At 41.1% G+C, this 24,486-nt stretch overlaps 1 protein-coding gene across 11 annotated transcripts in view; it reads right to left on the minus strand.

Annotated features, from left to right (window-relative positions):
* mef2d (myocyte enhancer factor 2d) overlaps positions 1 to 24,486 on the minus strand; it is a 209,523-nt gene that overhangs the window by 97,820 nt on the left and 87,217 nt on the right. For all 11 annotated transcript variants that reach the window (XM_041792910.1, XM_041792905.1, XM_041792903.1 and 8 more), the window contains 2 exons: positions 18,690 to 19,055; positions 2,348 to 2,551 (listed from right to left, as the gene is read on the minus strand). In XM_041792910.1, the coding sequence (XP_041648844.1) occupies positions 2,348 to 2,551; positions 18,690 to 18,743 (258 nt within the window). In that variant the 5' untranslated portion in view covers positions 18,744 to 19,055. The remainder of the gene's footprint in view (positions 1 to 2,347; positions 2,552 to 18,689; positions 19,056 to 24,486) is intronic.

Raw genomic sequence — 24,486 nt, forward strand, 5'->3', positions numbered from 1 at the left:
TGAACTCTAGCGGTGAAACGTGTAAAAAAAAAAGACACAGTGAGAGAAAAACTGAAAGGAGAGCATCAGCTTTAAGTCCAGGCTCTATATGAATCCTAAGTGCTGTGCTGCAGAGTGCACGGCTCGCTGAATCATACCTAACCATCTCGTGTTCAATTCATGAGAGGGCCATTATGTATAAAAGGGTCAGTAAGGCATGTGAATGTGCTCCGAGCTCGCCTGATGAAGCTTTTTTCCCCACAGGGAGGAAAGACGTTAGGAGGAAAATGTATTCCTATTACAAAAACATAAAAAAGGAAACTAAATGATTGCCCTCACACCTTTTCCGCTGACCTCATCAGCGACCTCTCTCCTCGTCAATATGCAAATGAGCTAACGTTACATTTCAGCTTCTTGACAGCCTCTTCATTTATCTGGTGGCCATTTTGGGCCAAGGTGCTTTCCAGTCAGTTCCAGGCGTCGTCATTTGGTTTGTTTTTGTTGTTGTTGTTGTTGAAGAGGTCTCTGGGTAGCAACGGGACGGATGCCAGAGGGGTTACAGTAAGAGAGAGAGGGAGGAGGAGGGGGGAGGCCCAGCTGTCCCTACCCCTGCCTGCCCTACAAGCTAGCAGACAGTTTAATCATGAGCAACGCTGTGATAGACCGAACCCAACAAATCCAGACTGGAACAAACTAGACCGGACAAGTCTTGGCTCAAGTGTACGGTGCTAAAATGTAGAGCTCACGCTGCACGGATCCGTGCTGCAGGCACATCCCTTTATAAATCACTTGGTAATGTTTGAACCATAAGTCATAGGCACTAACTTGTTTTTTTTTTCTATGAAAGCTCTCTGTTGTGCCTTTCTAATCATGCCATGCATTTGTAGCTCTTACAGAACATTTTCTAGTGAGCCCGGAACTTGGCTGACTTTCCAGAGTCTCTGAGGACAGCGCTGTCATGTACAACAATATGTGATACAGTTTATAAAAACGTTGACTTTTGAACCATAAGTCATAGAAATTTACTCTTTTTTCCTCTGAAGGCTGACCATTTTACCATTCGTTTGCTATCATCGATGTCTCCGTAGCTCTAAAGAACACCGTTCTAGCGAGCCTGGAACTTCGATTACTTTTCGTGGTCTTTGGAGATTAAATCCACAGCGTTGCATCCGATAATAAGTTTCTTTTTTTCCATTTTTAATCAATTTTTCATCATGTACTTTGGCTTTCTCCAGTGGGCAGCGCCATATTGTTGACATGTAATGCATTGTGGGAGTTGTAGTTGAGCAGTTGTGTCTCTACAGCTTAGAGGAACGGCACAAATGAATCTAACTGCAAAAAAGTGCATGGACTTTTTCTTTGTATATATGTAGATATTATGAAAACCGTTAGTCACAGAAGGTTTATTTTTTCACTGGTTTTTCCCCAAGAGATGGGAGAACAAGTCTGTGCAAAGAAAATGCTTTGTCACTATTGTTTACTGTGTGTTATCAATAAGAATCTGTGAGTTTCGAATTCCAGTTTGTTTTTTTACTTTGTCTTAAGTGTCCTATAACTTTTTCAAAATTCAACTGACAGCCCAGGTTGTCCTGAAAAAAGGATGTATTGAGCTTGACTGTGCACCACAGATTTAATGTTTTATAAGCTTTTTAATACAAAAAATCTGACGAGACATGATGGTGAAAAAAGTAGCTGTGAGCTCTAAGGGTTAAATTGCTGATTTCCTCAGCTGTTCTGTCTATTCTCTGGTTAATAAAGTTTCCTGGTGATCTGATTGCTCTGACCAGTACAAAAGAACTCCTACACAATCAAAAGAGAACACTTTGCAAACAGGAAAAATAGAAATCAAAGGTTTCCGTTGCTAGTCATGGCTTCTGGCGCTCTAGTTCAACCCTGCTACAAAACCTGCTCAACAGGATGCAAACATACAGTCAAGATACAAAATTCTGTTCACAGCATCTTTTTAAAAGGTTTCCTTAGATTCAAGACTGGACAGCAGACCATCCTGGACCAGAAGAGCCTAATGAAGCAGCTCTTACTCATACTTAAAGAGTCAAGACTGCAACAAAGTGGACTTGATAGAGTTGGACTTAATTAAGTCTGAATGAGCCTGGAGGGACCAGATTAAATTAGTTTAGGTTGAATCTTAATGATCCCGCTGGGGAAAATAAACTCTTGTTATAGCACCAAGTAGAAGAATGACACGCCAACAAAGAGCAAGATAAACAGTAATTAAGACTGAAGCAAGCAGAGACTCCAGCCTTCATGTAAAAACACAGAACCTAACAGAGAAAAGACTCATCATGGTCTCAGTTACAGTCAGACTGTATGAAGGACACCCCACACCGCCACCCCTCCCACGCTTTACCTCGATGATGTCGGCGTTGGTCCGGCTCTCGTGCGGCTCGTTGTACTCGGTGTACTTGAGCAGGACCTTGTCCATGTCGGTGCTGGCGTACTGGAACAGCTTGTTGGAGTGGTTGAAGATGATGAGGGCGATCTCGCAGTCGCACAGGACGCTCAGCTCGTACGCCTTCTTCATCAGGCCGAACTTCCGCTTGGTGAACGTCACCTGGTGGAGGAAGAAGAGCACAGTTGGATGGCTGCAAATGTCTTCCTACAGATGAATAATGTGTGGATATTAGATCTGTAAGTCCTTGTTGCAGAATTTTTTGTTATCCTTGGCCCTATTCCTATGGCATAAGGTTTACAGATTAAAGCACATGTTACACAGGGATTCAGGGCATGTTTGTCTACCTTTTACTATCTTGATGGCATACAATACAGGTGCATACCCAGGCACAGAGCTTAAAAGGTCTGATTAAGTTGCTTGATTATGCATAGGTGTATTTTGGGAGTTACGAGACTCAAACCAATCAGTGTCAGCTGGTGGGGCAGCATTTTAATAGCATATTTTAGTTTAAATTCTTGAAAAGACTGAACTCCAACTGACTCTTTAAACTTCCCTTCCTACTCGAAACTTTTGAAGACACATTTGGGGTCTAGGATTGTTTTGGGCAGGGCAAAATCCAGGGCTTAGTGGTGCATAAGAGCCCCAAATGAATTATCCTGCTCCCCCAACAAAACCATGATATAAAAGGACTGAGTGTTGTATTTTAATGCAGTCTGCTGTTTCTCCTTGTCTGTACCTTCTTCAGAAATAAACGTTCAGTCAAATTGCTCAGTTTCTGGTCATTAAAAGTAATATACGAGTGGGTTTTTCAACAGAATACAATGTAAACCGGACTTCTTCCACGCTCACTCTGATCATAAAGTACTGTAAGGTCAGGGGTCACGCTATTTTCTCAAGTGACTCTCTTGTCTTCATGTGAACCAGGTGAAGCAGGAACAAACACCTCTACCTGCTGTAGATGTGTTTAAACCGCTATCACACTTTTCTTTAGCCCTGGATAAATTAAGCCGACTGTAGCTTTGTCTCTCTCAAAGCGGCGGCATTAAGTCCCAGCTCTCTGCTAGAGTCATTATGCTTAAGTTCAATGTAGTATCAAATGATACCAGTGGTACTCCACCTTATTTTACAGAGAGCCGTGGGTTGAGTCTCACTGCGTCTCTTAGAAACATAGTATGGAGACATAACCCAGAAAGTTAAATATTAGGAAGCTCGAATTTTTTTAAAAGCAGGATGAAGAAGTGAAACTGAGACTTTTTAGCCCTAAACTGTCTGCTTGTCTGACATAAATGTGACTGTGGCTCAAGCATGGAGCTGATGGATCCAGTAGAGCAGGTGAATGGGTGCGCCATCCAGGCTGTAGCATTAGTTTTAATGTTGAGAGAGAATCTTTCTGGGGAGTAGGTGTGGCATCAGCATTTTCAACTAACATGCCCTCAGCATCCTGGAGCAGATATTACGGCCTCATTTTCAGTGATTTTCAAACTTGAATTTTTAAATATACCATGAGGTTTTTCAATGACCAAAATTTAGCCTGGTGGTTAAAGGGGACATATTAAGCAAAAATCACTTTTTCAGGCTTTTCTAGAAAAAACATGTGGCTCTGGCCTGTCCACAATCCCCTCCAGAAAAGTCCATTCCCTCCCCATCTCTCCTTCGCCACTTTTCAGATAATATGTGCTAAAACAAGCCGTTCTCAGATTTTCCCCTCATGATGTCATGTGGGGAGTCAGCCCCGCCCCCAGGTTGTGTTGGCCAGGGGCGGAGCCAGACATGTTTAAAATCTGGTGCTGGGCCCGAACAAAAGATTGCTGAGGGGTGAGACTTTCCTAGAATTTTTTTGCATATCAGACAGTTTAATGCACTATTTTTGCGCACTTTTAAATAAAAATTTTAATTCACAATGCCAACAAATCTATGCATCATTTTATATAAATAATGCTGCTCAACCTAAAAATATACTCAATTGATAACATCATTTTTTTCTTAACCAAACTGAGCTGAAAGTGTCATTATTATTCTAAAATCATGATACACCATTCTGGAGTCCAATCATTTTCTCTTCTGCCTCATAAAAATGTATGAAGTTTATCTTTTAAGTGACATTAGGGTAGAAATTTGGTGAAAAAGTTTCCAATTGAAGCTCTGCATTTTCAAACAAAGCACATAAAAAGCAGATATTTATTCAGAATAATGCTGAACATTGTATTTTTAGAACAAATTTTAAAGTATTTTTTACACTGCAGTGAGTGTATAGATACAAAAGAGTATTAGAGCCATGAAAAAAACTGCCTAAACTTGGGAAAAGCAAGGCCATAAGCAGCATACTTAAAACCAACCTGAAAGTTTCGGGGCTTTTAAGAAAACATTTGGGGATGAAGCCCCATAAGCCACCCCCTCGCTCCACCCTTCCCTGCTTGGAAGAAAGTCCCACCCACCTCCCCTGATCTTCCTTTCAGCTGGCAGCTGAGAGGAGGATGAGGAGAGCCATATCCATGAAGCCACATCTATTTCCTGAAAGGGGTGGAGTCAGACAGCTCAGGAACATTTAAAGCCACAGACACAGAAACAGCTGGTTGAGAGCAGGGCTGAAACAGAGGGAGTTCTAAGACAAAAAAATCCAATACTTGAGTGTTTTTCAGCAACAAACTTCACAGGCATGTTTAGGGGAGACCGATATAAACATGTCTTAAAGGGGTAAAATATGTCCCCTTTAATGACACATTCATTCACTGAGACTTAAAGGGCTGGCTCAGATCATTTTGATTTCTTACTTCTGTCAGTCAAATGTGTGTCCATGGCTAAATATTTTCCTTTTCTGCTCTCAGATGACCACTGTAGTACTGATAAACTCACTGAATCTAATATCAGATTTGATTTGATTTGAATTGAGAGTAGTGAATGAATGATTTCAGATGTAATCGTTATTTTATAGCCTGCATTAAAGAGAGTTTCCTGTATGAACAGGGCTGGCTGTATGAAATTTGAGGAAGCAGACTTCTAGACAGCGTCTGAGCATGCTCTCTTTGAAGTCTCACTACAGTTTTCACTCTCCTCTTCTTGTCGTTTTCACACTCTCTCCTGCTCTTTTCCATGCTCTCTTTCTATGTCGCACACTCTGTCCCGCTCTCTTCCACACTCTCCTTCTGTCACACGTTCTCTTTCTCCTCTCCTCTCTCATACGAGCCCCCTCAGTTGTGAACAAGCAGAACAGAGCTGAGAGTGTTGCTGAAGCACAGGGTCCCTTGTTGTCTGTTGGTTGGCTTCAGAAGCGCTTCCCCGCTATAACCAACTGGCACTTACCATCCGCCGAGATTTGGCTTTGTTTGGATTAAACACACGGGCTCGCACAAACACAAACACTCGCACACACAGAGCGAGATAGAGATTAAGACGAGAGAAAGAAAGAGAAGCTTCAGGTACTGTGGCAATATCTGCTGTTTGACGTGGAAGAAAGCGAGTAAATAAAAAAGTGCTGCACAGATGGCGTGCTCCAGTTAATTGAAGGTGTAAAAAAAGGAGGCGGAAAGGTTTCCAACGGCTCTTCAGGCCACGCCCACGAGTGACATCAGCACATTTCCCATCAGTCATTAACCACTACAGAAACCTACAATAATATGACTGAAGGGCATGAACTAAAGGCGGCATGATTGGATGTTTCAGACCCATTCTGCTCCACAGTTAGCGATATTTCCTCACATGTAAATCTGTCTTTACCTGGACAATTAAAGGGCAGTTCCAGCAATTTAAACCTGGGCTTTATCTTTACAATCAGTACTGTTTCCATAGGCAGCGACTTTGAATACCCCAGAACTTTATATGTTCCCTAAAAGTTGTTGATTCCAGCCCTAACAGGTTCAGATTCTTATTTGAAGTGTCTGACTTTTAGTGTTTTTTCAGACTAAACTGAGGCAATACTCGACACGGTAAAAATACTGGCAATCAAAATCATAATATCTTGTTTTCTAGCTCCCTGATGAGCTTCGGCAGCAAATGGCAGCACCAATTATATTTTAATGGCAGAGCAAGTGGCTGATTGGCATCCCCAAAAACCAGGAAATTACTGTCTATTTGCCTCGTCAGCCATTAGATTGAGCGTTTAGGGCAGGGGTGTCAAACTCAAGGCCCAGGGGCCAAATCCGGCCCGTTGTGCAGTTATAACCGGCCCACCCAGTATGAGGTCTGCAGATTTCCTCCAGTACAAAAATGTGAACTTAACCTTGATGATTTATAATCCCTGATGAATCATAGAAATTACAAATAGTAAAGAGTAGAGATAGTTTGATTAAAAGTCAGGAACATGGAAAAGAAATTTGTTTTCATTTCATATTTTAATGTTGTATCTCACAATTATGACTCAGAGATATGGGTTTAACGTTATGTATGTTTTGACCTTTTAGAGTCACAATTTAAAATCTGAAGTAAAAATTTGATCTTTTAAATTCAATTTTTTATTTTATCTCACAGTTTGACCATTAAAACTCATGACTTTGACTTTTTGCTCACATTTTGACATTTTCAACTCTAACTTTGACTTTTATATCTTATTTTGACCATTAAAACCCATGATTTTGAATTTTATCTCATACTTTGACCTTTTCATCCCACAATTTTGACTTTTCTCCTATTTTTTGGCGTTACACAGTAACAATTTTAAATTTTGAGCAATATTTTTACGTTCAAACTTCATGTTTTTCACTTTTTGCTGACATTTTGACATTTTCAACTCCTAACTTTGAATTTTATATCTTATTTTGACCATAAAAACTAATTATTTAGAATTATATCTATTGTTTTGGCCTTGAAAACTCACAATTTTGAATTTTATCCCATATTTGACCTTTAAAATTCATGATTTGACATTTATCTCATATTTTCACCACCAAAAATCATGATATCAGCTTTCTTTCTCTTATTTTTGCCTTTTAAGTACATTGTTTTGTCTTTAAATGTCATGTTTTTACCTTTTGAACCAATAAGTTTAACTTCTTCATCTCAGATTTCAAGCCTTTAGACTTATCATGTTGACTTTTTAAATATAAAAATCATTTAAAATCAGTGCTAAGTTTTTTCTCCCGTAATTCCATTCTGGTGGAAATGAAGTTGACATTTTATGGTTAAATATGGACCCTGTTAGGCCCTCAGGTTAGACCTAAAGTCAGAATCTGGCCCCTGCTGTGACTGAGTTTGACACCCCTGGTTTAGGTGCTCAGTGGCGCTGTATTTCATTTAAATCTCAATCACAGCTCTGATGTGCCTCCTCTTATAGTCCGGCAACTCCCTGGTAAAATGATACAACAGCGCAGACAGAGCTTCTCTCAGCTGCAGACACTAGAGTATTAACCACAGATGATCCGATTGTGACTAGTGGGGGTTTAAAGGTTCACAGAGGTCATGGTTCAGTTCATGCCTCAGCTTAGGGGTCATGGTTTGGTTCAACAGGAAAAAAAGCCACAAAAGTCCTGAATGTATATCTGAAGGTTTCACTCATGAATTATTTCGTAGTGTCAGTAGTGACAGCTCTCGTTTGGTCCATCTTGTGTTGTTAAACTACCTCTTATTGTGTTGTGGACTGAACTTTAATCAAAAATAGAGCTAAACAAAACAAGGCAAAGTAAAAAGCAACACATAAATGAACCATACCTCCTGATAAACTATGCGCATCCTGAAGAATTATGATTTATAAAGGGCTCCTCTACTACCACATCCACAGGTAGCCTTTATAATGTATTAGCAAAGGTAATGTCTTCAACCCTCTCTGCTTTAACATCCGGGAGTGAAGGTGTTACGTCCACAAGTGAAGGAGTTCCTCCACAAGTGAAGGTATTCCTCCACAAGTGCAGGTATCCTTCCAGAAGTGAAGGTATTCCTCCACAAGTGAAGGTATCCTTCCACAAGTGAAGGAGTTCCTCCACAAGTGAAGGTATCCTTCCACAAGTGAAGGTGTTACTTCCACAAGTGCAGGTATCCTTCCAGAAGTGAAGGTATTCCTCCACAAGTGAAGGTATCCTTCCAGAAGTGAAGGTGTTACTTCCACAAGTGCAGGTATCCTTCCAGAAGTGTAGGTATTCCTCCACAAGTGAAGGTATCCTTCCACAAGTGAAGGAGTTCCTCCACAAGTGAAGGTATCCTTCCACAAGTGAAGGTGTTACTTCCACAAGTGCAGGTATCCTTCCAGAAGTGAAGGTATTCCTCCACAAGTGAAGGTATCCTTCCAAAAGTGAAGGTGTTACTTCCACAAGTGAAGGTGTTCCATCCACAAGTGAAGGTTTTACTTCCACGAGTGAAGGTATTCCTCCACTTGTGGTGGCGACTTGTTTTCTTCTGCTCTGTGACTTGGTTGATCTGTGTTTGTACCTGCTCTGTTGTAAATGTTTGTTTCTCTTGGCCAGGGCGCTCTTGTGATAACATTTTCCTGCTTTGATAAATTCAAATAAATAAATTTAGCGCAGAAGCTGATAATCCTTGCCTCTTTTTAGCACTATTAAAGTCCTCTGAACTAATTTGAACATATCACTGATATATTACCATTAAAGTGATGGATGTAAGTGCTCCCATGGTTCACCTGCTCCGATACGGTCTGTGTTGATCTGTCTGCCTACTGCTCTAGGTTTGAACTAGGTGTAATTGAAAAGAATTGAATAAGGAAAAAGAAGAGAGGAAAAGATAGAGAGCTAGAGATAAGATAGAGACATGGGGGATGAAAGAAGCCGTGTGAGACCTTCAATCTCTCCATCTTTTTCCATCACACAATCTCCTCATCACCTCCACTCGTTTAAGCCTCTCTCATCCCTCCGTTTTTCTTATTTCTCGGCCTCGTTTTCTCCTCTTCTCTCATGCTTTTTTTCCCCCAACCCCCCCCCCCCCCCCCCCTCCTTTCGCGCTCGCTCACTCATTGCTTCCTGCTGCCACAAATCAAATTATATCGGGGTCGTATCCATGGGCAACCGCCTCCCCCCCTCCTGCCTCCCCTCCGCCCCCCATTTCCCACCTCATCGCACTCTGCTGCCATCATCTTACCTCCCTTGCTCTCTCTCCCTCTCTTCTTTATCTCTCTGCCTATCTACATACCCCCCCTTCTTCCTCCTCCTCTCTCACGCAGAATGAGCAGATGAATTATGTCGCGATGCTGGAAAGGGAGGAAATTACGGCCGTGCAGGATGACGAGTGGTTGGTGATGAAGAGACAAGCCTCTGCAAACAACAACAACTGCTCTGCTAACAAATTATAAGGTCATCCATCCATCCTGCACAGACTAAAGCACTCTAAACATCCCGATAAAATCCCTCTTCCTCTCTTAGAAAAAGAGGGCGGCGGGGTAAGTGACTCTGGGTCCTGCTGTTTGCCACAAAGGATAAACAAGCTGGTGGTAATTGACATTAAGAGCAGAATTGCCAGGTAACCAATGGCAACTGAAGGCTAAGACATCCTCAGCATGGAGAGAAAGGAAGAGAAAGAAAGGAAGAAAGGGGGCGAGTGGTTTGATTTGTGTGTGACTGCATGTGTCTTGGCGAGGTTGTGGTGGTGCGGCAGATGGATGAGGAAACCACCACTGACAACCACAACCTCCTCACGCTGTTTCCTGTAGTCACAGTTTCTCCTTCTTTGACTTGCTAGCTTACGGTGGCGCCCCACGGCGTCGGCTCTTGACGGTTCGAACTAAACACTGAGCAGTGGCGTGATGCTTTTCAGGCCACTTTGAAGGCTTTAATGATTAAAAACAGCAAACAGAAGATGCTCGTGTCCAACTGAAAGGATAAGTGCTCGGGTCCCTGAACCCAGTTATGGCCTTAATCTTGGCTCTAACTCAACCATGCAGGCCTACAGGCAGCAAAAAAGTCATTTTCTTGCAAAAAAAAAAAGGCAAAAGTACATGATTTGCTTTTATTTTGAAGGACATGATTCAATTTCTTTGTTAAATCACCTCTTTTGTTCCAATCCAAGTCTAAGCTGTGTCAGTTTTTATTAAAAGCACTTGGTTATTAACCTGACAGACCAGATAGACTCTTTCAGATATTAATCCCAAAAAAGAGATGGAAAGTGACTGGACAGTTGTTCTGTCACATTCATTATGGGCCAATCAGAGTAACAGGACAAAATGAGACAATGGGAGTGAGCTTCAACTTTAGCAAGACTCTCATGATTTTACTCTGACTTTAGAATTTTGTTGGTGACTTTGAAAGGGCACAGAAAGTCGTTAGGTGTAAGGCCGCCTTCAGTGGCCTAGCAGGTTTGTAGCTGAAGTCTGTGGTCACGCTAATCTCTTCCGCCATAATTGCACCGGCCTCTTGTTGCTGCTTGCTGTCGTAACGACTCCACCGCACCTGAAAATATTGCCCCTCGACGCTGATTGGCCCAGTCACTTTATAACCGGGCCTAAACGGTTCAGATGGGAGCTTTGCAAGATGGATTTGCCAGTGAGAAACACGGAAACGGGGGAATCCATCTGCTATGCAAGGTTAGTGAAAGGCAGCTTTGATAGGTGAAAAAGTGGCAAAAAAGGGGGAAAAACTGCAAACTGCAGAAAGCAGGATAAAAGTGGCAAAAATGGACAAAGGGGAAAAATTGCAAATAAGGGCAATGAAAATGTACATACACAAAAAATTAAGGTTGACAATCAAAACCTAATGTATACACCTTATTCCTACTGTAAATCTGAATATGGGCGAAACTTCCGGTGCTAAGGTGGGAGTAACTAAATACATGTATTTTAATACAGCAGCCAATGATAGATGCTAACTATGAACAACAGTTTTTTGATAGGAATTCGCCTCGAATTTGTAAATATGGATATATTTTTGTAATCACATGTTCACACTGTTTGTATTGTAAGCTGCAAGCAAGTAAAAAAGGTGGATACCAACTTATTCCTGGTCTGCTGTGCTACGAATGTGGGTGGAACTTCCTGTACAGTACCATAATAGCAAAAATGCATTCTTACAAGGGCTTACTAAAGTGATTTAGTGTCAACGGTGGTTGTTCTGAAATAAATAAATATTTGCTTCAATCAATAGTGTTTTATTTTCGTTAAATCAATAAAGTTAAATGAGCTAAATGTTTAAATAATATTTTCTGTAATGCTGTACCTGTTGCTTCAGTAGTGGTACTCATTGCTTGACAAAGTTAAATATAAAGTGCTTAACAACTTTATTAGACCACCCTAACCCTCACCAAAGTAAGGTTTATGCCATAGCTGCCCTAAATTAACAGCACTGGTAATTACCAAAATCATTTTTTTGTTTCTGCAATGGTTAATACACCAATATGTAGAAGCTCTTTAACCCAAATGATATTTTTAATACTAAAATAAAATTATTATTGTTATCCATGAATTTTCAAATTTACTGATTTACAAAAAAACTGAAAAATAGTAAAGCACATTAATATTTCTTGATTAATATGTCAAATTATAGTTAGTTACTTGCATTCCTGAACAGAAAAATGAGTTTAAGTGGTTGAATGTTATGCTTGATTCATTTCTGACTACTCAGAGAAGCCCAGTGAGCCGGCTCAAATTTGGGTATGAAAAGGTGAATTCAGTTTGAAATTCCTCATTCCTGTTCAAAATGGTAAAACGTGGAGGGCTCACTGAAAATGAAAGAGTTCACATTAAAGCACTTCATGATGCTGGATGGTCTCTGAGACAAATATGACAGGTAGTCTAATAAATTTGTTGAGCATTGCACATACACAAAAAATAAGGCTGGCAATTAAAGCCTAATGTATAAGTGTGGGAAACAAACTGATTAATGTGACTTGCAATGGATAATTTCTGAGGTTAAAGTTTCCCTTTTCTGTGGGAATAATCACTGAAATTAAGACATAAAAGAGCCACAAATCATCTCAAAAGAGCCACATGTGGCCCAAGAGCCACAGGTTGAGTATCGCTTAGATTTAAAAAAAATCTTGTGCAGAAATAATAACACATCAAAACCTAACCATGAGGTAAAGCTTTCTGTAAATGTACGGTCACTGTTGGAGCTTATTGGCTTTGAGCTGTACCCTGTAACTGCTGTTAGTGGTTATAGTGGCTTTATTTAAATCACAGGTGTCAAACTCAAGGCCTGGGGGCCAAATCCAGCCCATGGAACAGTTAGATCCGGCCCGCAAGACGATCTCATATTTCTGTTCTAACTGGCCCATCAGTCTGAGGTCTACAGATTTCCTCAAGTATAAAAATGTGAACTTATCTTGGATGATTTAAGATATCCTTGTTAAGTCATAAATCTGAAAAAGTAAGGAGTAAAAATGATTAGTTTAGGAGGCAGGAATGTGGGAAAAGAAATTAATTTCTGTTTTTATATCATATCTTCAATTTAGCATCTCACAATCTGTAATGATGTTCTTCTGTGCAAATAATCACAATGAGACACTCTTCTATCTTAAAGAGGATTCTGTCCATGATTCATTTGATTAAGAGTGACAATTGTGGAAGCTGTTTACAGACCAAACACCTCCATGGACGGACCGTGAGCTGAGATTTGCACTGCTTTATCAGACTTTTAATACCAAGGATGCCCTGCAGGATTATTCTGGCTGCTACAGAAACCCAGAGATGATTCTGCACCAGGATTTATGAAAGTCTGAGTACTAATGCCAAAGTCTTGAGATCCTGGGGTTGCCCTTATATCCCATAATCTTCAGTACCTAGTTTAAAAAGATACTGTTTCAGCTATTTGAATGATCCATGTTGAAAAAGTATAAATGTTTTTAAGAAACTATTTCTAGTTCATAAGAGAGGTGGGTAAAGGTCCATCAAAAATCCTAAGCAAACTCTTGCACACTGTATGAATTGAGCAAATTTGTGCAATCAGACTTTGTGTTGTATTTTGGTTGTATTTTACCCAATATTGAGTGCCAAGGACTTCTACTTTGATATGATGAATGCCTCAGTGAATTCTATAACAGTTACAAACATAACAAAAACTTAGGATTTTGGCTTTTTATTTCATACTTTGAGCATTTCAACTCATAATTTTGACTTCTCATAAAATATTTAAAAAAATAAAATAAAATATTAGTTTTTAAGATTCATAATTCTAATTTTCAAGTGATATTTTGACCTTTTTACCCAACTATTTTGTATTTTACTTCATATTTTCAACTCCAAACTTTGACTTCATAATCCCATAGTTTGACCTTTTAGACTCAATTTAAATTTTAATTCATACTTTGACCTTTTAAACTCATGATTTTGACTTCTTTCTTAAATATTTGCCTTTAAAAAACATAATTTTTCAATTTCAATTTCATGTTTTGACCTTTTTGAACTAATAAATGTACTTGTCTCAGATTGTGTGTTAAGTTTTTTTCATTCTTTATTACTTGTGAAACCAGGTTGACAGCTTATGGTTATAAAGGTGAGCCTGTTAGGCCCTCAGGTTAGTCCTGAATCCAGAATCCGGCCCCTGCTGTGATTGAGTTTTACACCCCTGGTTTAAATGAATTTCTCGTCATAATGTTGTCAGACAGACACTGTCTGACTCTGTCAGGGAGTAAAACAGTAACTTTTAACCTGCTTACATTCATCAGACACATTTCCTTCCTGTAACAGCGTCTGTCACTGGTGAAGCCTGTTGTGTAGCTACAGTTTCTGTGGTGCTCATTTGACATTTAGGCAAAAAAAACATTGAAAACTGGAGCTTGAGTGTAAAAACGAATTTTACTGCTATAGTTGAATCCTAAAATGACCTAAAATAGATGATTAATGCTCTTTTTCTGTGTGCAGGATGTTTAAAGCTTCACAAAGCATGGTTGTTCAAGTCCAGCCTGAAGGGTCATGATGTCAAAGAGACGTCAACCTTTTCTCTCTGGTGTGAATAACACTCTTGAAAAAAGCCATCAGATCGATCCAAACACTTCCAGACATGCTGCTGCTCCTTTCTCTGCGTCTTTTGTCTCGGTTAAGGAACGCGGCTGTCATGTTTCCAGCCGGGGCCCACACTCTGAACGCTGTTTATTTTTCCTGAGCTTATGGCAGCATCTCTGAATCAACACGTAGGAGGGTGACGGGCTGCATGTACTCCAAAAATTCATTTGATTTCCTTTCAGGAGCTGCACTGTTCATTAGCTGGAGCGACGTCGAGCGAGCGTGTAAAAACCACTTATTTCTTCAGCGGCTTAATACTCAGTTCCACTTCAAAGACGGCAGACTTGTTCTGACTGTGGCTGACAGAGGAGCTGAATCCTATTTCACTGTGTAAATTGCTCTGGATTAGACTATCAGATAAACAGAGGAATAAATGTTAACGCTGAGAGCAGTTTTGGTTCAATACCAGCATCAAAATGTCATCTCGTGGTCGGTTCGCTGCAGTGATTAAGAAACCATCGGCTGCTTGTTAATCAGCGGATGGCGGTCGATAAGTAATCTTTGATTCCGACACTATGACCATGTATTACCGCAGAGTGCATCCCCTTATTGACAAACTGCTCGACACCCGATACAACGCCAGCTCCATTAACCAGAGCCTGTCGGACCAGAAACCCTTCACCCCGCCTCCTTTACGTCTTCACTGATGAATAAGAAGCCATCATACTCTGCCGCTGACCCCCTACAGGCGCCGTTTGTTCTCCGTTATGGAAATGCGACCTGCTCAGATTGATGAGGAGAAAACTGAGGATGATTTTCCAAACCCTGCGGCCAGCTCGCTCTCGCACCGCTCAGGTTGTTTCTCTGCCGCTCTCTCTCGTCTTGTTTTTCTCCTCGCTCGTCTGCTTTTGAAGGTGGGCACGTCAAATCCATTACTCAATCTGCTCAATGGAGCGAGGCCCATTTACCAGTTGACTCATTTTAGATGGATCATTTACCCTTTCATCCTCTCTGACAATGCAGCTGATATAACCAGAGGGGTTGAGGCTGTGTTTTTAAGGGGAATATCATACCTTTTTGCTCTTTTTTCACTGGAGGAGAAAAAGAAACCCAGTGATTACTCTGCAGAGTCATGTGAGCCTCATAAAACATGATGCTACTGCATTGTTCTGCTGTGGAGCAGCTGAGAGGACGGCCACAGAGCAGTCAGGATAGACGGGACGTGGAAACAGCAGAGATCTCTGTGGGAACTTTTTGCTGCACGAGATTTATGTCACGGTATGGAAATGTGGTTAGCATTGTTGCCTCACAGCAAAACAGTGCCCGGTTCAAATCCCGGTCAGGACCGTACCGTGGAGTTTGCATGTTCTCTACATGCATGCATGGGTTCTTTCAGGCTGTAGGTGTGCCTGGTCGTTTGTTTCTATATGCCAGCCCTGTGCTCTCACCCAGTGACAGCTGGGAGTGGCTCCAGCTCCTGCAACCCCAAACGAAATACGTAGAACATGGATGGATGATAGATGGGTCGTTTCATAAGTCTCCTGCTCTTAGATCAGAGCAAGAAGGTTCCTGGTCCGCATCCCGGTCAGGTTGCATGTTTTCGCCGTGCATGCACCGGTTCTCTCCAGCCTTCTTCCCATCACCAAAAACATGCTGGCTAGATTATCTGGTGAATCTAAATTGGCCGTAGGTGAGAGTGTGAGCAAACCTGGTTGTTTCTCTCCATATGTCTGCACTGTGATTGGCGCCCAGTCCAGGGTTTGCCTCCCCTCTCACCCAATGACGCCCAATGTAATAAGCGGTATAGAAAATGGATGTATGGATGGGTAATCCTTACATTACCCAGGGTGCACAGGCACAGAGGCTACAGGCCTTGTTGCACTGATTGCAGGAACGGACGAAACAGTAACTGATTTCAATGATAACTATGACTGTGCTTTATTGCCAGAAAGTATGCAATATAAATTTGTTTACTGGGGCAAACTAAAAATTGGTCCACACTTAAAAAAAAACTTTTCAGGACCAGGAGACATTGCCGTCTCTCCCTGCTCTCTGTCTGCACCGCCTGACGGAGCAGAGATGCACAGCAGAGCGGAAGGAGCACTATAGTAGTACAAAAACAAAATCCTGCTCCTTACGTGTCGAAGTGTTGCTCCGTTTAAAGTGAAACCATTGTGAAACAATCAGAAAACTACATTTGATTCAGTGAATCAAAGCTTTGTTTCTCATTACTGCCTTTCTTCCCTTACCATTAATGTTTTCACACTGGGCATGAACCGGTCAGTGGTTCAGTTTGGTCCAGAGTTAATTTGGTCGACTAAAACTATGACTAAAAATGCTCGTGGACAGCCTTTTTTTTCCATGACAAAAACTAGACTAAGACTAACAAAAATAGATCCGTAATGACTAAAACTGACCAAAACTAAGTTTAGTTTTCATCAAGATGACTAAAACTAGACTAAAATGTAATTTAGTTTTTGTCTGACAATCAAAATCTATGATATTTCTCCACTGAGGGTAAATCTGTCAAAAAACAATGCATCTGTATCTATTCTGCCTCTCAGCTGTAGAAAGCAGGGACCCCAGGTTTGGCAGGGTGCAGAGAACACACTACCGTTTACATGGACTTGAGTATCCTAGTTTCTGTTGGGTTTTTGAGCGTCCCAGTTTCTCTCTGTGCATGTATACGTCTTCAGAAACCGGGATATTGCAGTATCCCGGTTTTGAGAAACCCAGTTTTGCTACCTGGAGAACTCCAAAAGAAACCGGGATACTGTGTCATGTGTACGCAGTATCCTGTTTTCTGGCTGCTAAAGACTACCCGCAGGCATAAATTTGATTTAACTTCAGATATTGTAAATACTGAATCTTTGTGGCAGAGGAACAGCTGATCCACTCTGCCCGGAGAGAGAGAGACAGTTGAGCGGCTGTGTCTGCAAAGGATCGGTCTGTGAACTGACAGCAGTTTTGTGTCATAACGCGCTCACATTTAGATAAAACGTGAAATAAGCGGTTCAATTTTTCAGCCATGAATGAAACGTGAGTGTAGTTTACTTAGGAGACAGAGAATGACCGCTCCCGCAATGAGTTACTGGGAATTAGAGCTTGATAAAGATGAAAAGACAGCATTCGGTGAGCATCCTGCACAGTTTGTCAACACTTCCCAGTCCTGACATTTAGAAACGACTCTTCTGATTTACTTTTCAAAGTAAAAGTGAAACCTTCCTCAAGGCACACTTTGAGCTGCCCCCATATTCACAGACTTTTATTTAGAAGTCATTTCCGGGACAGTTACTAAGTGAAGTTAGTCAACTTCAAGTTGCTTTGCTCTTTCCTTTGTGTCTCTGCCAAACTTTTGTTGAGTCAAATTATTACCACTTTCTCCTAATAGTGATAATAATTTAAATATCAAGTTATATTAAGCTTGTTTATTTGAAATATCCCTTTCACTCCTTGTTATCCTCTTAGTCTCTTTCCTGCACATGCTTCTTACCTGTAAGCACACGTTCTTAAATGAGATTATTTTTCCTCCCATTGCTGGAACGAGGTTGATACCATTTCTGCAACGTGATGCTGGCATTTAACTGTGTTACACCCAAAATAACAGTGATCTAATTTTTCTCAAATTTCAAACTTACCTCGTCAGGTGTTGTAAAATAACATTGCAACTATCTGCACAGATAAGATTGAGTGATCAGAAACCGGGATACTATTTTCTCTCATGTATACAGGGATAGGAATAACCGGGTTTCTCTGTGTGCATGTAAACACAGTATCCCGAATATGATAAAAACCGGGATATGACTCATAACCGCGATACTCAAGTCCGTGTAAATGCAGTCACTGTCTCATAGTGGTAGGTGTGGTTGGTAGGCAGAGAGAGGCAGAGTCATGAGTGATGTCACACAGAAGGGGTGTGGCGGCTCTGACTGATCAGCCCTTCTAAGGTACACCTGTGGAGGTGTGGTGGAAGTTGGAGAATAATGGAGGACACAGAAAACACACTACCCCGGAGACAAACAAAAAATGGATATAGAACATTGGGTAACGAGAGCAGGTTGTCCGCAAGAGACCCCAAAAATGGCCGATCGAGAGGTGACAGGCTTTCTGCCTTAGAGTCAGGTGATATTGGTAGCTTGGGTTAGTGTAGCATCATGATTTTACTATGTCTATGAAAAGTTGGACATTCTAATGGGACTAAATGGGTGTTGACTCACTTTTGGAGCCAGCCTCAAGTGGCCACCTGAGGAACTGCAGTTTCCCCCTTTGAATTGTTGCTTCATTTCTCATTTCTTTGACTCTTACTGGCTGTTATTGCAGCGTTGCGTCTCATATATCATCATCTGCATTCATTATTTTTCTTCTTAATTTATTCCCTTTAATTTGTGTCTCGTCTCAGTGTTTTTGATGCTCTAATCAGGCTGATCACTGATGCAGCTTCTCACCAAAGAAATGCTTGTTAAACATTCAGATAAATTAATCGCTGCTTACCTGTCTGTTGCGTTCGTCAGTGATCCTCTGAATCTGAATCTTTTTCCTCCCCATGTTTCCGGTGTTACGGTGGGAGGGTCCTGGGGGAGTGGCGAGGTTGCAGTCACGGATGGCGGTCGTGTTTCTACCTTGTCAAGATGTCTCTTCTCCTGCTTTCTGTCCGCTCACTTCACTCACTCGGAGGCTTTTCTCCACTTTAGTTTAAAAAAAGAAAAGAAAAAAGATAGGGAGAAGGAGGAAGAGGAAGAGCAGGGTTTGGCGTGCAGCGCCCTCTTCAGATCATGATCCTGTTTCCGGGTGAAGGTCATCCACTCACAGGCTGAACTGGGGTCCTCTGCCCTCCCCTTCACCTCAGCTGGGCACCTCCTGAAACACAACACAGAGGCATTCATGAGTCTGAGCGAGAGAAGAGGACGAGAGCTTTGTTTGTATACGGTGACCCACTTTAGCGACTACAAACACTGGATCTGCCTTGACCCTCATATACAACGGCGGAATAAACCGTGCAGCGATGCATTTGAGGCACCGTCAAATCAGAAGCACGTTGGGCTGGAGCATGAAGGGGTGGGTGGGTGGAGTGTTTGCGGAGCTACATGCAGGGCAGGAGGCCCTCAGGGGCCCGAGAGGAGGGAGGCTGTGCTGTGTCAGCTTCATTAGAGGCATCACCGCCACATCACTGATCTGCTGGTCGCCCGCGGCACCCGGCTGCCCGAGCCGGGGCCCGCCTGACACGCCGAATGTGGTTCCCCCAATCGAAGGCAGAGAGGAGAGAGGGAGAGAGGAGTCACAGAGGATGGGGAGTCTACATATTCTCCATTTCAGAAAAGACATCATGTTCTGCGCTGCTGTGTGGACAGGGAGCTGGTCTGAGTCTGCTTAACATGATCGCAATAGACAGTGGCAGGGCAGTAAGGCAGCGAATAAGACAAGGAGGAAGTATTCACCATTTAAACATATGAGGGTCAGAACTGACAGGAACCACTGGGAAATGTTCATTTTTTATTAACTCTTTATTTAACCACCCAGTGAGACACCGAGACAAGAAGCTCCACACAGAAGAGGAAACATCTGAGCAAAACAGCTATTACAAAAATCAGTAAATCAGCAGCATTCAGCTGTTAAATGTAGGTAAAATGTTCTACGTTAAAGTGATTCTGTCACTTGGACAATAATGATGGTTGAAAACAAAAAGACTGATTGAGTTTATACATTACACCAAAGGTCAGAGCTACTAACAGATGTCAGTGTCAGAAGTGCAGACTTCAAATCAGAGGGAATTATTGATTGACTGATTAACTGTATTTTATTACTAGCCATGCACAGAAAGTGCCAAACTTATGACATTGAATATTTTAGCCAATATTAATAATAATAGCCAATATTAAGGAATCCAAACAATGTTTACTTTCTTGCATAAGGAACATAAGCAAAAACAACAACCACAAATGAATAACAAAACAAAACAAGAAGAAAACAAACAGCAAAAAAAGACAAAAAAAAAAAAAAAAAATGCCATTCACACCCATCTTGGCAGTTCATAACACACTGTCTTCAAATTACATTAAATTTAAAATGTATAATTTCTAATACTATAAAGTCAAGAGTCCAAACAGTTTTCAGTTTTCTTGTAATTTTTTTCCTTTTTCATTGTAAGTTTTCTTTCCAAAATCCAACAAATTCCCTAAAATTTCAATGAAGTAACCTAAAATTTCAGTGGAAGTTCTCAAACATAATTTCAAAGTATCCCATAAAAAGTACCCAAAAATGTCTTCAAATATTTGTCAAATCTTTCAGTGAAACTTTATTTTAAAGCCTAAATATTACAATGAAAATTTCCCCTATTAATCTATGCAAATCCCTGAAAATTTCAAAGCAAATTCCCCAAACATCAAAGTAAATTTTGAGTTAAATTTCTTAGTAAATTCAAGAAAAAATTCTCCAAAATTTCACAAAAATTCCTTGAAGTTTCCATTAAAAATACTGAAAATTTAAAGGACAAACCCTGTCCCCAAATTTCCACCCAATTCTCAAAAATATACAAATAAATTTTCCAAATTCCAATAAAAATATGAAATGCAGTGTCCCCAAATTTTCTAATGAAAATTTCCAAAATATACAAACATGTCCTGTATTTCCAGTCAAATTTCCAAAAATAGTTAAACAGCAAATCATCCCAACATTTCAAATGATTAAAAACATTTAATAGCAGATAGTGTTGTTGTAGTATGTGTATGCAGGGTCTTATGAGGTTGAAATAAGTTCAGTATTTCAATATTATTTTGACTCTGTTTTCTTTTTACCCTATAGACCCCAGCGTAGTGCCAGCGCTACGATAAGCATATTCATTTTTGATTGGCGGTAGATTTGAAACCAGATAAGACAGATCGATCATTCTTTTTGCATATAAAACCTGGGGAGTTACACTAACATTTCACACATTCACCATGTTTCAGAGCGCTTTATCATTGCAGTGATGGGTTTGTAAAAATACACAATAAAATGCACTTAACAAGAATCTTCATAGACGAGACCACGGGTATTTGCAGCACTTCCTACATTGAAATAAACGTCATCACGGGGCATGACCTGTCACATGATTCTTACGTGTCCCTACCTGATAGGCTCCCCACCCCAACATCAGGAAGTGGCGTATTTTCCCGGAAGTTGTAGTTTTTTACACCAAAGAACTTAGCCTGCACGCATACTCGCCCTCGCTCTCATTTCACCCCTACGTTTTTATAAAAACACTCAGACACAACCCACACACACCAGACATCCGTCACACACACCTTTGACACACTTCCACGCATGTGTAGTTATGGATTCGCAAAACCTTGGTTGTGCCAAACAGGTTTACAGGTGGCGTGAAGCTTTGGAACTATTAACAGCGTCAGATGAAGAGTCCAACTACTCATCTGGCTTGTTTTTTGTTTTTTACAGGTTACAAAACTGACTATATCTCAAAAAGCAAGTTATGTACAGACTCCAAATAAATTTCCTGTGGTTCCAAAGGATATTGGGCAACTTTTTTACATTCATAAATTTGAGGGATACAGCTGTGCAATGTTTGTATTTTGAAATATATGTGAAAAAACAAAAACGATTTTCATTTTTTAGGTTTATGGCACTTTACAGCAATTTATTGTAGTAGTTATGACATAAGTAAAAACATGTTATTAAAACTTGGGATATAAGGGTTATATTGATGTAAAGCAAATAAACATACTCCCAAAAAATGCACCACAGTACGTAAAAATGTGAGGATATGTCCTGGCAGACTTGTACAATGGTAGGTTTTAATATCCTTTATAATCAAATCCTGCGTCTCCAGGCAGTAGCAGGCTGACATACTGCCGTGTGTTTTCTGTATTTTAGAATCATGATTCTCCTCTCTCAGGGCAGATGTCATGTATGAGAGGACAGACTCCTCCTGACAAAAAGCTGGCCAGTTCAGTCATGACATTATTACCTCAGCTGACCTAATTCCATCCTTCCATGCCAGAAAGGTGAAAGTGTAAAAACTGTGTGTCTAATTTTACCATGAAATAAGGGTTGGCTGCTACACGCTGTGAAAATAGAGAAGGGGTTAACCCTTTACCCACTGAGCCGGCGCCGGCGCTGTGTTTTATATGTCCGGAGTATTATTACCGTAACTCTGTCAAAGTTTGTCCGATCAGAAAAATTCCAATGGTGTTGGAAAGCTGAGAATTGTGGGCATGCGCACAAATATGGTTCATTACGGTACTCGCAACCATATGACGTGGGCATTCATAACAAAACACCTGAAGTATCGCGAGACCGCTACACAGATTCTCAACACTGTAACTCCTCAAAAGTTTGCTCAATCTAAAAAAATTCCAACACTGACAGAGAGCTGAGAATCTGTGCTTTTCTGCAATATATGATGTGTGGTGTATATATATTACGGTAATGTCAAACAGCACCGCGAAAAAGGCAGCTTTGGCAGAAGACGAGTGAGGAAGGAGAGTGAAGGAAGAGAGTAAAAGGAGAGCGAGTGAGAGTGGTGTTTAGTTTTCAAAAAATAGTGTTAGATAGTGGCATTTGTGCGTGTCTGTCATGTGCAATAACAATATATAACTTGAGAATGTTGAGAATGCATTTTTTCCACCTTTATTTGCACCAACTTTCGCCTATGTAAATAAAGTAGTAATCTTTTGCACTGTGTCTTGCACACCCAGAATCCTAGACTCAAAAAAATGACTGCTGATTGTTCTAAACATGTATAGGTTCACATTTCAAATGTCAAATCAAAACTTCATGAGCAATAACAACATTTCTTCTCATAAAAGCCATGAAAAACAAATCTGCTTTTGTGTTTTTCTTCTTTTAAACTGCTGACAATTCCATATAATGTGCAATAATCATTAACCAGATGTTGAAAAGTCAAGTTCAAGTACTCCTGGGAAAAGGGACCAAAGCTCTCAGACTTAGGGCATTTCCTGACTATTTTCATCCATGATAACAAAATATGTCCAAATCGACATTTTTAGACTCAGTAGGTAAAGGGTTAATAGACGTTAAGATTGTGAAGGGGTTAAATAAAGTGAGAACGCCCTGAGTGACTCTGCATACTCATGCAAACTCATGAATGAATGAGAAGGCGGCAGCAGAGCAGGAATGGCAACAGAGGCGAGGACTGTTTTAGGCCCCGTTTCTACTATTTGTGGTTCGGCTTTAAAAATAGCGCTCTATATATACATACGGGCTGTGTGTACACAGAGCAGGGTGCTCGCACACGCGCAGACGACAGCGGGAGCCAAGTGGCAGCATTACAGCGCTGAAGCATCTGGACGGCCACGAGTACACACGCCGCACCAGCTCTCCGGCATTGTTTGCATTCCCTCTACCTGGGAGAGCAGCGGCGGAGGGAAGAACGCCCTCCATTTACGTCCATTCTCATGAAACAAAGAATGTGAAACAGTCCGTCATGAGACTGACATTCCTTTTGTGCTGCTGTGGGCGCTGCTCTGCACGCTCGTTTGGAGAGGATGCAATTGGCTTTGCTTTGGCGATGAGTTGCTTATGAATTATGCACTGAAGGAAAAGAGTGGAGGAGGGGGGGCTGAGGGAAGAGGGTGTTAGGAGTGTCATAATTGTTTTGTAAAAAGGCTTGATGAAGAACTGGAGGATGCTAGAGACTGCCTTCTACATGGAAAATCTACAGTAAGCTGCAGGAACTGAATGTACAAATTATTGGCAGTGTTTTTTCTGATATTCAGCGTGAGTTTCTTCTGCAAAATCATTTCCTACATCTTCATCTCATCCCTTTTGACTGGCAGAGATTTAACAAGAGAGATGAGTAAAGCATAATGAATTCTACCTGGATCACCTCATTAGCGTGCCTCTTAAAAAAAGGAGTGGGTGTTCCTAATATGTTGTGCATTCATTCTTTTCATTCAGCTCCAAATTACACAGATGAGAGGTGTAGGTAACATCATTTACCTAAATAATAAAGAGCCGTGTGCCTTCGTTAGCTGCCGAGTTGGGGGGGGGGCTCTGGTTGTGGGGAAGTTCAAAGGCAGTGCACTGAGGGATTTGTCTTCAGGCAGTGGGCTGATCACACATGAAAAGGCTGCTTTATCTGCCCGGGGGTGGTCAAGTCTCGACCTTTTTACCCTTCATGCTGCGGGAGCCCGCTTCCCATGTCTGATGTCAGACAGAATCTCTGAGCTCACATGGGAAGCAAGAGGGCCTGGAGTGTGTCTGCTGCCTGGCTGAGCAGGCCGGAGCGACAGAGAGGCTCTGGACAATGAAAAGATTAATGCTGATAATTAGG

Source organism: Cheilinus undulatus, linkage group 8 (assembly GCF_018320785.1).
Source record: "Cheilinus undulatus linkage group 8, ASM1832078v1, whole genome shotgun sequence".
In the NCBI taxonomy this organism is placed as follows: Eukaryota; Metazoa; Chordata; class Actinopteri; order Labriformes; family Labridae; genus Cheilinus; species Cheilinus undulatus.